This window comes from Mauremys mutica, chromosome 3, assembly GCF_020497125.1.
Source record: "Mauremys mutica isolate MM-2020 ecotype Southern chromosome 3, ASM2049712v1, whole genome shotgun sequence".
Lineage (NCBI taxonomy): Eukaryota > Metazoa > Chordata > Testudines > Geoemydidae > Mauremys > Mauremys mutica.
Window position 1 is genome coordinate 198,787,887 of NC_059074.1, and position 12,970 is coordinate 198,800,856.

At 39.9% G+C, this 12,970-nt stretch overlaps 1 protein-coding gene across 10 annotated transcripts in view; it reads left to right on the plus strand.

Annotated features, from left to right (window-relative positions):
- Positions 1 to 12,970, plus strand: part of TASP1 (taspase 1) — a 155,353-nt gene that overhangs the window by 116,883 nt on the left and 25,500 nt on the right. For all 10 annotated transcript variants that reach the window (XM_045011800.1, XM_045011806.1, XM_045011803.1 and 7 more), the window contains one exon: positions 4,214 to 4,287. In XM_045011800.1, coding sequence (XP_044867735.1) covers positions 4,214 to 4,287 — 74 coding nt within the window. The remainder of the gene's footprint in view (positions 1 to 4,213; positions 4,288 to 12,970) is intronic.

The following is a 12,970-nucleotide window of genomic DNA, read 5'->3' on the forward strand; positions in this document are numbered from 1 at the left end:
ACACTGTCTGCATGAAGGAGTTAATAGAACTAAAATGTAAGCATGACGAGACATGAAAGAACAGCATGTGACATTGTATGTGAATTAAATTAACCTTTCACTTAACACATTTGGTAGCAAGATTAATGTTTGTGTCTGAACAATATTTAACAATAGTGACAAGTCTTCCCTTTCAAACATCTTAGTGCTGTCACTATCATTATTCAGTGATGACATTTGCTTTTTTCTTGGACCTCATGCCCTTATCATGTGTTCTAGTGACAATTTATGGAGATTCAGATCTGCAGCTCACTTTGTATCAAGCTGAGATTTGTATTAAGATTATTTTGCCTTTCTGCATATCTAATTACCTGCATGATTACCTAACTGACATTGTCGTGAGCACATTGACTATACTAAATAATTGCTTTGGCTTTCTGAAAATTTAAACAAATCTTAATGTCATTACTATCACATGGCACTGATGCATCTTGCTTTTGTAAGCATATGTTTCAAGAGATAATGAGCAATATTAAGGTTTGTACTCTGGCCTCTTAAAAATTATTTAAAATTATATAGGGAAAAAATGAATATAATTGAACTTCTTAAGTTAAGGTCAAAGGCTCCTCCAAAGATGTTTTCCTACTGTAATTTTTCGAAGTTCTATCAATGGAGGTAAGGGTTTGGGGAATTTCTGAAATAGAATCAGATTTTTAAACTGCATAATTCAGATGACATTGTTAGATAATAATCAGCATAGATAGTAGATCCCCTTTTGGATCTTGATATGCACTCTCAGTTCTTGAAGATGGCAACCCATTATTTTTTTTTACAAATGACATGTCACATGCTGGATATTCATATAAGCTATTGGTTTTGTGTCCTTTTTTTTTTTTTTTAAGAGCTGAAATAAACATACAAGAAAGTTTGAGCATTTTTGTTTTTAATGAACTGTGCTATTCCAGGGAATCTGTTCAGAGCAGTGAATGTACATACATTTGAGATCTTGATTTTAATTCTAGCACTTCTAGAAACTAGCACTATCCGCAGCTTGAAGAAACTATCATGAACACTGTGAAGGTTCAGTAGTAAAATTCACAGCAATTATGTAGAATGTAGTTAGTGGACAATAAAGGCTAAAATATCCTTAAAACTTAATTAATAACATTTCACACATTCATTTATAACAGTTATCAGCATTCATCCTTTTGTATTCTAAGGCCTGGTCTACACTAGGAGTTTGTCGAATTTAGCAGCGTTAATTTGACTTAACCATGCACCCATCCACACCAGGAAGCTAATTAGTTTGACCTAGAGGGCTCTTTAGTTTGAATTCTGTACTCCGCCCCGACGAGGGGAGTAGCGCTAAATTCGACATGGCTATGTTGAATTAGGCTATGTGTGGACGGAAATCGACCTTAGTAGCTCCGGGAGCTATCCCACAGTGCACCACTCTGTTGACGCTCTGGACAGCAGTCCGAGCTTGGATGTTCTGACCAGCCACACAGGAAATGCCCAGGGAAAATTTGACATGCTCCGGCGCCTTGTGGATGTTCTGCAAGACCGCAGGCAGGAGGACAGAGCTCCCCTGCACTGTATCTGCAACCGCCCTCCCCCGCCACAAAGTCCCAAACCCCCCTCACCCAAAGTAACAAGAAGGGGGGGGCGACAGGGGCCGTGAAAACTGTCACTGCACTCCTGCAGAGTGCACAAATACAAGAAGGCTCTCGTTCCCTAAATGTTGAGAAGTCCTTCCCTTCCTGGCTCACCGAAGCCCCAATCCCAGTTTCATCCCCTAACTGTGTAGTTGATTATTAAAAGTAGTTTGCTGTTAATTACTATTTCCGTCAAGTTTTTCTACAGAAGACTGTCTGTGAAGGGGGGTGGGGGAAGGGGGTTGTTAATTGCATAGGACAGTCACCTTTACCAGGGTACAGACACGGGGGCAGGATCAACAGCAGGTCACACACACAGTGCAGTCAGTAGGCACCCTGGTCGGTCTGGGAGGTGTTTTCCATGTTCTGTGTGGGTGGGGGGTACGTGACTTTGTGGCATGGGAGGGCGGTTACAGAACTTATGCAGCGGTCCTTGTCCCGGACCACAGAGCCATGCAGCAGGGGAATCTGTAACCATCCTCCCCTGCCACAAGGTCACATAGCCCCCGCACACAGAGTCCCGAAAAGGAGGGATGACAGGCTCCATTGAAACAACCAGTCCGGCACTGCAGACCGCTCTAGGAGCAGGAGCCTATCATTCCTCGAGTGTAGAAGCGGTGTTAACATCACTGCGCACCCTACCCACCACAGTCTGTGTCCCTGTTTCAACCCTTTAACGCGAATTCATTAATAAAGAAAACTTTGTTAATTAACAATGTTCCATTAACTTTATTTTTAAACGTGTGTTGGAAGGGGGAAACGTGGTGAACGGGGTATGTAACCGCAGAAGAAAGTCAACAGTAACTGAAGCAGGGGCAGGTTCAGCTTCTCTGTAAAGAAACTGAACAGTCACAGGTTACCCTGCTCCCTGAGGAACCTAGCTTTCAAAGCCTCCCGGATGCACAGCGCTTCCCGCTGGGCTCTTCTAATTGCACGGCTGTCTGGCTGAGCGTAATCAGCAGCCAGGCGATTTGCCTCAACCTCCCATCCTGCCATAAAGGTCTCCCCCTTGCTCTCACAGAGATTGTGGAGCACACAGCAAGCTGCAATAACAATGGGGATATTGGTTTCGCTGAGATCCAAGCGAGTCAGTAAGCTCCTCCATCTCCCCTTGAGACGTCCGAAAGCACGTTGAATGATGACAGTTACCCAAGACCACCCTCGACACATTTTCCCCCCCAGCATGCATTGTGGGGAAATACCAGAATTCAAATGGGCAGCGGGGACTGCGGGAACTGTGGGATAGCTTCCCACAGTGCACCGCTTCCAATGTCGACGCTTGCCCCGTTAGTGTGGACTCACAAAGTCGAATTAGTGTCCTTAGTGTGGACACACAAATTCGACTTCGTAAGGTCGATTCCACAAATTCGAATTAAGTTAAATCGAACTAATCTCGTAGTGTAGACATACCCTAAGTGTATCCTGTCTAGTCTTTCTCTGCATTTTGGAAAGTAGTTAGAAAATGAAATTAAATTAGTTGTCCGAAAGGAGCTAATTGCCTATCTCACCTATAGCTGAAAAATTGTCTTGTTTTCAAATTCAGTAACTCAATTTCCTTAAAGAAATGGTGATTATTTAACTGCAGTCACTTGTGTATTTAGAAAACTCCACAGACAACAATAGTATAAAAAATTGCAAGGTTTTTTTTAAACTGGAAATGTCTATGGAAAATAATGATCTGGGAGAACCAGTGTACTCCAGTTGTGTGATCCTGTTTTCTCTTATTGTTTGACTTGCACAGATTCTGGCAATATCTTCTTCAAAATTCTCAAACCTGCTTTTCCTAGAATTGTCTGAATTTAAAAGTGTTCTTTGGGATTAGTAGATGAATGTAAATGTTCCAAAGGCCATTTTGCTGAACCCAGACTTAAAATTTGTTAGACAAGTGAAGAGTTCTGAGTACCTATTTGATTTCTATTTTGTACTGGAGAAAGATTTAGTTGTTTTAAAAACATTATTCTTTGATAGCAGGTAAGTAATCTAAAAGAGTCTGCAGTATGCTACATATATTACACACAGTAGAGTTTTATGAAACTGAGCTCTGGAAGGCAGAAACACTTGATATTTTTGTCACAAAAATTATACATTTTAGTAGAAAAAAGTCTATCACAGTAAATAGGGATTATCCAGTACAAAGAATAAATCATTTTGACAGTGGAAAATTTTTGTTAAGCAAGGGAGAAAAAATAAAGCACAGTAATATGCTTTATATATGTCTGAATTTTAACTTTAAAGAGACATTCTCAGTTTTAGTAATCATACTGCAAAAAAAAATTGCTTACCTTACAAATAAATAAATACAGCTTAAAAATGCATGCTACTTTTCACTATATATGCCATTTATTTCTGGTTATTAGTGCTACAATATTTGCAAATACTACAAGGAGTGTTTACTCCTACTTCTACTGGAATTACTTTTTTCTTGTAAATAATTTTGTTAAATTTTTATAAAAGCACCAAACCTAAACTTTAAGCTAGGTTTGAGTTGTCCCTTTAATTTCTGGTTTTGTTAAAAGTGAAGTTTTTCCACACTTAAAATGAATGCATTTGTTTGTGACTTGTTACATTTTTCCTTATAGTGGAGTTCTTGTGGAGTCATACAACAGAGAGCATGTGTGTAGGATATATGTCAGCACAGGATGGGAAAGCCAAGGTAAGCCCTAAGAAATAGGTTGTGACCTAAAAACTTCTACAATGACTTCAATTTCATTTTGAATTCATGTAAATTAACTCAAACTGTTGAAATATTATTTTAAAAGCAACGTAATTTAAGATTCCATTTACTCGATTAGCTGCAACCTTGCCACTGATGGAGCACTTTCTGCTCCTTGGTGACCAATACTGTTAACACAAAACATCCTTAAGATTAGATTTCTATAAAGGTCTGCAAGAAAAAGATATAATAATGAATTAATGAAAAAGAAAGCTACCGATTTGTATGAATCAGTGTGTATTTTAGCATTCTGCCTGGACTTGAGTGTTCAAATCACTATCTCACTGGTAGTTTGCCACGCTTGCTCATTTTGATAGTGCTTTTCCTTGGTGATGTGCCCTGTGTTCATTTGATATTTTAGATTTATGTAAATAATGTTTCCTTCCTACTTCCCTTCATAAGAAGTTACTAACAACTCTGACTTTTACAAGGGCATGCCGTGCACATTCTTGTATTTTTAAAGCCTTGCTCATTTAGATTATGATAATCTCTTATCATTTAATTTATCTTATCATTTAATTAAACTGTTTTCCTGATCTTGATCCTAGCAATATAGATTAGTGGGTTTGTTTTTTTTAAGCATTCTAATCAGGATGAGACTTTAGACTGTACTCTAGTACATAGTGTTGAGTATCTAGTCATCAAGTGCATTGAATTTCCCCTTTTTCACCATTTAAGGTGATCATTATTTATAGCTTCCATAGGTGTGCACGGAGTCTCACAGATGCATAGGGAAAATAACACCTTTCTCAGAAGTGGTTATGTAAAGGCAAAATCTACAGCAGTTTTATACAGATTTAGCTGTTTTGATTGGGGTATGATATTTTTAAGGAAACAGGTAACTATACTGAAACAACTGCAAGTGTGGGTGCAGTTTATAGAGGTGCCTTATATCAGTATAGCTTGTTGCCATTCACTTAAAGAAATAGCTATTAATCCTAGGTGGATTGTACCATTTTAACTATACTGGTGTAGTTAGATGTTACAGTTTTTGTGTGGTGACAAACCCTTAGGCAGATAATTGATATAAAAACTGAGATACCCCATGACGGGTTGGAAATGAGAGGAGAGGGTATAACACAAAAAATCTAAGCTTATTCCTAGGATCCTTTATCATAAAGAATTCAGATCAGCTTGGCAGTTTCTTGGATTTTTATAATAAGATTTTGTTTTTGCCTACATAATTGGGTATGAGACTGTGAGAACATAGCATAGTTGAGTGTAGTGATGGAAAGTGAAACAAAAGAGAGGGATATGCCATCTAGAAGTGATGTGCCATGGATGGGGATGCGGCGAGCTGTTTTCAGGCATGGGACGGTGATGGGGTGAAGACTGGAGTTGTGAGTGAGAGGGCAAATGGGACATTCTGGAGAAAAGTGTGGGCAGAGCATACAGTGTGAAAAGGAAAGCAGAAGAAGCAGGAACAGAGCTACGTAGGGTGAGTACAAATTGATGTGGAAACAAAACTAGAGAAGGAACTTGGTGAGAGAGGGCAGATCAGTTTTACAGCTAGAGCGGTGAGAGAATTTGATGAGAGCCCGGATGCTTTGGGAGAAAGTTAGAGAGATGACCCCAGTAACTGTGAGTCTGAGTGACCAGGGGTGTAGTTCAGCAGTGTTAAAGCAGGAGAGGAGAGGGTTCAAAAAGATGTTTGCTTTTTGCTGTGTTTAATTAGTGGGATGTCAAGGAGGACAATTTCTCCCTTCTGTGCAGTCCTGTATTTCTGTCTGAGGTAGATTTACAAGTAATTATCACAAATGTGATATCTGAAACCATGGGAGTAGATGAGCACCTCTGAGGAATAAGTACTGTATGTAGAGAGAAACAAAGACAAGGATACCAACAGAGGCTATGGCTACACTACGACCCAGGGGTGAGATTCCCCTGCCATGTACACATACTCCTGCTAGCTCACACTGAGCTGGTGCAAGTATAATTAGCAGCAGTGTAGTCACAGCAGCACCAGCAGTGAGGGCACAGCTGAGCTGTGCCAATTACAAGCCTACCTGAATCAATGAGAGCTACCATGAGTAAGTGTACATGAGCAAGGGAATCACACCCCTTCGCTCACAATGTAGACAATAACCTGAGGGAGAAGGAGGAAAAGCAGCTGGTTACAGAGATGCTGACACAGTGGCCAATGGTGCACACTTTTCTATGGCGCATGTGCAGCTTATTTCCTTGGATAATCAACTGGAAAGAAATGCGGTGTCACCGAGTTCTTGTTTATTTTAGATTTTTATTTTAAAATAATCTAGTTTCTCAAACTCAAGTTAGTGAAGCTAGAACAAGCCCAGCTGCAGATGTCCCAGCATGCAGCAAATGTGAATGCATAAACCTACTTCATTCTTTATATTTTTTGATCCTGAAATATAGTTATTAAAAGAAGTGAAATGTTAAATTATATTGGAAATAAAAGCTGATTTTGTTTACACAATATGGCTCCTAGAGCTGGTTGTGAGGAAATGTTTGTTCCTAGCTGGTGGTAGCCTGCTGAAATCTTCAGTATTTCATATGAAATCTGGTTAGTAATGAGCACTAGCAATACAGTGCCATACCCAGAGATGTTTTCCTACTCGCAGTTGTATCGTTTGACATCTGGTGTACATTGTTTTCATATTGCTGGTAAATTCTCCAGCTGGTAATCTTGATTGGGCTGACAGACACAGCTGCTTCTCTTGGTTCACTTTTAAATTATGTTTTTGACCTTCATTGAAGAAAGTTAATCCCTCTCCCTTTCTTCCTCCTTTGAGCCTGTGGCTGCAAATGCTTTCCAGAGAAAAACCACAAATGCCTTGGCTGCCGACTTCTATTGATCAAAAAATAATCTTCTGTCATAAAGGCTGGAATTTTGTTGTATTGCAAGTAAGGCTAAGTCATAGAAGGAAAGCCAGGCTTGAAATAGAACAGAGTGTATTGCAAATAATTTTTTTTCTTTAAAAGAGTAAATATTTGGCAAATTTAACATTGCATTTGTGACATAAAAGTACAGAATATCGATGTATAAAATTCCAGAAACAAATTGATCAAGCAGGTACTATAAAATTGACTTGCTTCCCTGGTTATGCAAGTTTTTTGCAGCCTTTACTAGTCCTGGGCTAACTTCTATTCTGAAGTCAAGTGGTTCACATCATGGCCAGCCAAAGGCTGGCTGTTAATGACTGAGGAATTCACAGCCAGTGCACATCAATACAGCAAGTCCATTGGTAGCAAAATGTTGTAAAATGATAAGATATTAAGAGTTGTAAAAGGAACACACTAATATTAAAATAATAAGTGTGTGCATATCTATATCTATCTATCTATATATTTATAGATTAATAGCTTAAGGGTCTCTTCTACTCTTAGATCACTTAGTCTGATTGCCTGTGCGTCATAGACATTTAAATGTCACATAGATACCCTGTATTGAGCCCAAAAACATTTGTGTTTGGTTAATGCATACCTTTCAGCAAGGCATCCAGTCTTGATTTGAAGAGATGGACAATCCCCTCTTCCTTTGTTTCCCCCCCCTCCCCCCAATAGTTAATCTCCCTAGCTGTTAAAAATTTGAGCCTAATTTCTAATTTGAATTTGTCTAGCTTCAGATTCCAGCCAGTGGTTCTTGTCATGCCTTTCACCACTTGATTGAAGAACCCTTTAGAGCTCAGTATTTTCTCCTAGTTTAGGTACTTATACGCTGTAATCAAGTCACCTTTCAATATTTTGGTAAACTAACTAAATCTCTCAATGTATGGCCTCAAATCACTTGTGTGACTGTTCTATGTACCCCCTCCAATTTGTCAACATCCTTTTGAAAATGTGAACACCAGAAATGCTTACAGTATTCTAGTATGATGGCATGTCTACCAAATGTTGCTGCAGCGCAGTTATAGCACTTCATTGAAGGTACTGCTTACTCTGATGGCAGGGCCTCTCCTCTTGGCATAGGTACTCCATCTCCCTGAGAGGCAGTAGCTAGGTCAACTGGAGAATTCTCCAGTTGACATAAGTGTCTACACCAGGGGTTAAGTCAGTTTAACTGTGTTGTTTAGAGGTGTGGATGTTTCACACCCTTGAGCAATGTATTATACAAACCTAATTTCCTAGTGTAGACCAGGCCTCAGTCTCACAAGTGCTGTATAAAGAGGTAAAATCACCTTCCTACTTCTCTTTACTGCTTCCCTGTTGATATATCCAAGCATCTTGTTAGCCCTTTTTGCCACAGCATCACACTGGGAGCTCATGTTCAGTAGTCTGTCCACTATGACCTCTAAATCCTTCTCAGAGTTGCTGCTTTCAGGATATAGTCCTCCATACTTTAGGTATGGCCTGCATTCTCTCTTCCAAGATGTATACATTTCCATTTGGCTGTATTCAAATACATTTTGTTTTAATGGGCCCAGCTCACCAACCAATCTTAGTCATTCTGTATCACTGCCCTATCTTCATCATTGTTTACAACTCCACCAATCTTTGTGCTAACCACATATGTTATTGGCAGTGATTTTCTATTTACTTTCTGATTTCTGATGATAAAAAAAAAAATGTTGAATCATGTCAGGCCTGATATCCATCCCAGTGGAACCCAACAAGAAATACCTCCATTAGATGATGATTCCCCATCAATAACTACTTCTTGAAATCTCTGAGCCAGTTTTTAATCAATTTAACATGTGTTTTCATATTGTATATTGCAAATTTTTTGATCAGAATGCTGTGGGGTGTTAAGTCAAATGCGTAGCAAAAGCCTTAAGGGTATTACATCTATGTAGTTACCTTTATGAACTAAGCCTTGTAATTTCATTAAAGAATGAAATCATATTTGTTTGACAAGACCTATTTTCAATAAAACTATACTGACTTCCATTAAGTATATTCCTATACTTTTAGTTCTTTATTAGTTGAAGTCCATATCAGCTTTTCCATTATTTTACCCAGGATTGATGTTGGGCAAACTGGGTAATTCTACTTGCCCTTTTTGAATATTGGCCCAACATTTCATTTTCTGGAATTTTCCCAATATTCCAAGATTTATTAAAAATGTATCAACACGTTAGCGATCTCCTCAGCCAATTCTTATAGGAATCTTTGGTTCAAATTAACCAGGCCTACTGATTTTTAAATGCTTATCCCTAGTAGATGCTATTTAACGTCCTTCTTAGTTTCCTATGGAGTGGAAAATACTTAATTATCCTCGTGTTATATGAGTAAATCATCCTCCTTCTTTCCAAATACAGAACAGAATTATTTACTGAACACTTTTGCCTTTATTTGCATCATTAACAATTTTACCATCTCCATCTAGTAATGGCTTCATACCACTGCTAGAATCTCTTGTTCGAAGTATACTTAAAAATTCTTCTTTATCCTTAGTTCTGCCAGCCATGACTTTTTCCCCTGATGTCTTTAGCTTCCCTTATCGATTTTCTGCACTTTTCTGATTTATATGGAGTGCTATTTATTTTCCCTGTCTTCCATTTATTTTATATTTACTAATTGCTGTCTTCACTTTGACACCGAACTAGGATGAGCTTTTAGCCAAAGTTTTTGCCCCGCTTGATTGTGGACTTTTGGCAGCTAACAAACTTTTCATAAAGGACTCCCAATTTTCATTCATATTTTTCAGTCTAAATTTTTCTTCCCAGTCAATTTAGCTCAAGATTTTTCTCACTTTGGGAAATAAACCCTTTTGAAGTACCAACTATTTTGGTACTGTTCTCTGCCCATATTGAATGTAGTCAAGTCACGATCACTGGTCCTGAGGCCATCACCAACTTCAGTCAAGCAATAGATTAATCATTATATGTCATTATGAGATCCAAAATAGCTACTTCATGTTGTGGGCACTAGTGCTTGTGTTAGAATATTAACTTCTTTAATTTTTAGAAAAGCATTTTTTGTAACTCAAATTAGACGTTTGTAATAAGGCATTTGATCAAGCCTATAACAGTAGCTCATCTCCTGTGTGTTTTCATTAACTTGTTTCTGCAGTAAGTGGTGGGAGGGAAACTTTGAAACAAAAAGATGCACACTCTTGAGTGGTGGTGTAGCATTATTAATTGCTTATTTAAAAAGGGAGGCAGGAATTGCAGGACTTTGGATAAAAAGTCCTGAAACACAATACAGCTACAGTTTACAGAATGGAAGGCAGCTTTGGGGTCTGGATATTTTTGTTCTAGCAAACTGCACAGCCTGTTTCCTCAAGTACCCTATATAATCTCTGGACTATTTGGCATGCATAACTCAACAAATTATAGTATTTTTAGATATTTAACAAGTGAGTTCTCTGTCTAAAGCAGTATGTATCTGAATTCAGTGCTACAGAATGGAAAAGGGCACCCATATTAGAGAGGATGCTGAAGGGATTTGTGGGATTATCTTGCCAACTACTCCTACTAAGACAGGGGATAGGGGAAGATCTGACTTATCACCACAGCCTCTTGAACACCTGATGGCCCATGGTATCAAGGCAGCTAAGAGATCAAACTTAATCAGTAAGGACAGTTCTTGATTGTCTGTAACCAGCAGAAAATTATTGACCTTGGCTGTTTGTGCCATATAGCAATCTGATGCATGACTGAAAGATATAAAAGGAACCAATCAAGTCCAAGTGTGCCTGGAACTGCCCAGCAAGCATCTCAAATAACTTTCTCCAGAAAGAGAGGAAACTGATCAGTTATTAACCAAAATGGTCAAATTCATGCAGGTTTGTCCATTGCTCAGAATTTGTTCAATGTGAACATGAAGGGCATGCCACCCAGTTGGAATGAGGCATTAACCACTTCCATTGGCAGCACATCCAGGACCTCCCTACTGGTCTTTATCACCAGGAGGGCCATAGGACCATCCTGCGTGTAGTGGGTCAGAACTCCCTAACCATCTCCTACATTTTAGCTAGAAACATTGTCCACATCCTCTTTATCCAGCCTGCCATGATGTCCTCACAACAGTGGGAGCCAAACCTCTCCTTATGAAATTGACCTTCCCTTTTTATACAACCATTAGAAGATGCATATGTTGTAAGACTGCAAACAATCTGCTCTAACTCGGATGAACAACCTAAATTAACTCTGCCACAGAGTAGTTTGTAATAGAAGTGACCAGAGGAACTTGGCTTCCACCACTGGATTCTAGAGGGTGCAAATTGAAAATAGTTATGTGGCTAGATCCCAATCTGCAGCAATAGGTGAAAAAATATATACCTCCGGCTCCATGGATTCATTTACCCAGGGAAGCAAACAGAGAATCTCCATTATAAACTGTACTCTACTTTGTTTTTATTATTTTAATTGCAGTGGATTCTAGTTAAAGCGGGACTGTTTTTTGTTAAATAGAGAGAACTGCTATAATCGGAACCAATTCTTTTCAAGAATATCTTTTCTAGTCTTCAATAATTGTTCCCCTGCCACTGCCTAGGTGGTAGGTGAATGCAGATTTCTTCTGCCCACTTTTTGCCCCTGGATAGCCTCTTTCTCGTTTTTTGCTTTCCCTCCTTCTCTGGGTCAGCAGAGAAGGCGTTAATGTCCTAAATATAGGCACTAAATATGTGGAAATGCCAATTTAAAATGAGTCCAGGCAGTCTCGATTTGCTGAATAACTGATGTCTCAGACTTCTAGGACAGTGGTTCTCAAAACCGGTCCGACGCTTGTTCAGGGAAAGCCCCTGATGGGCCAGGCCGGTTTGTTTACCTGCCGTGTCCGCAGGTTCAGCCGATCACGGCTCCCACTGGCTGCGGTTCACCACTGCAGATCAATGGGGGCTGCAGGAAGGGCAGCCAGCACATCCCTCGGCCCGTGCCGCATCCCCATTGGCCTAGACTGGGAAGTAAAATGTAACAGTTTAACCAGTTAACCAATGAGCATCAGTCTTATCAGTTTCGGTTAATGTTAAACTCTGCTGCAGGCCCCGTGCGCCTCGAGTCCCGGCAGCCAGCCCTGCGAGGCTGGGATCCCAGCTGCCAGCCCTGCATGCCTGGGGTCCCAGCTGCCAGTCTTGTGTGCCAGGGAGTCCTGGCTGAAGCACCCCCCTTACCGCTAGTTTCCCGCCTAAGTGAACTCGTTAATGGTTAACCGTTTAACCAATAGAATTTTAATAGGTTGTACAGTTACTATTTTTAAACCTTATTTACACCCCTACTGGGGGATGTTGGAGTCAACTTTCCAGGCAAATCTTCAGAAACAAAGAGTGGTCTGTCAAAGACTCAGGCCTGTTTCTATGAGTCCTTACATGCAAAAGATGTTCTGTTCTATAGCAAACAGTCCTACAGAACAAGTGTCAGCCATTCTGCCCCAGAGTGGGTCTGAGCCCTGATTCCACGACAGATGTATTTCTCATCCCTCAGACACAGTGGGATTGGTGTCTGTGCCATTCCACTGATTCCCATGATACCAACAGCAATGAGGAAACTGAGGGAAGATGCAAGACTGATTAAGCCCCTACATGGCCCAGGCACTTCTGGTACTCTGATCTGCTCAATCTTTCAACACAGTCCATCCATCACCCTACATGCTGTACCCAACAGTTTCACAGAATGGTCAGTTTCTGCATCTGACAGCCTAGTTGCTGGCTGGATGATGTCCACTGAAAGTAGCTCTTGAGCTGAGCTTCAGAACATTCTGCTTCAAAGCAGGAGACCTTCAA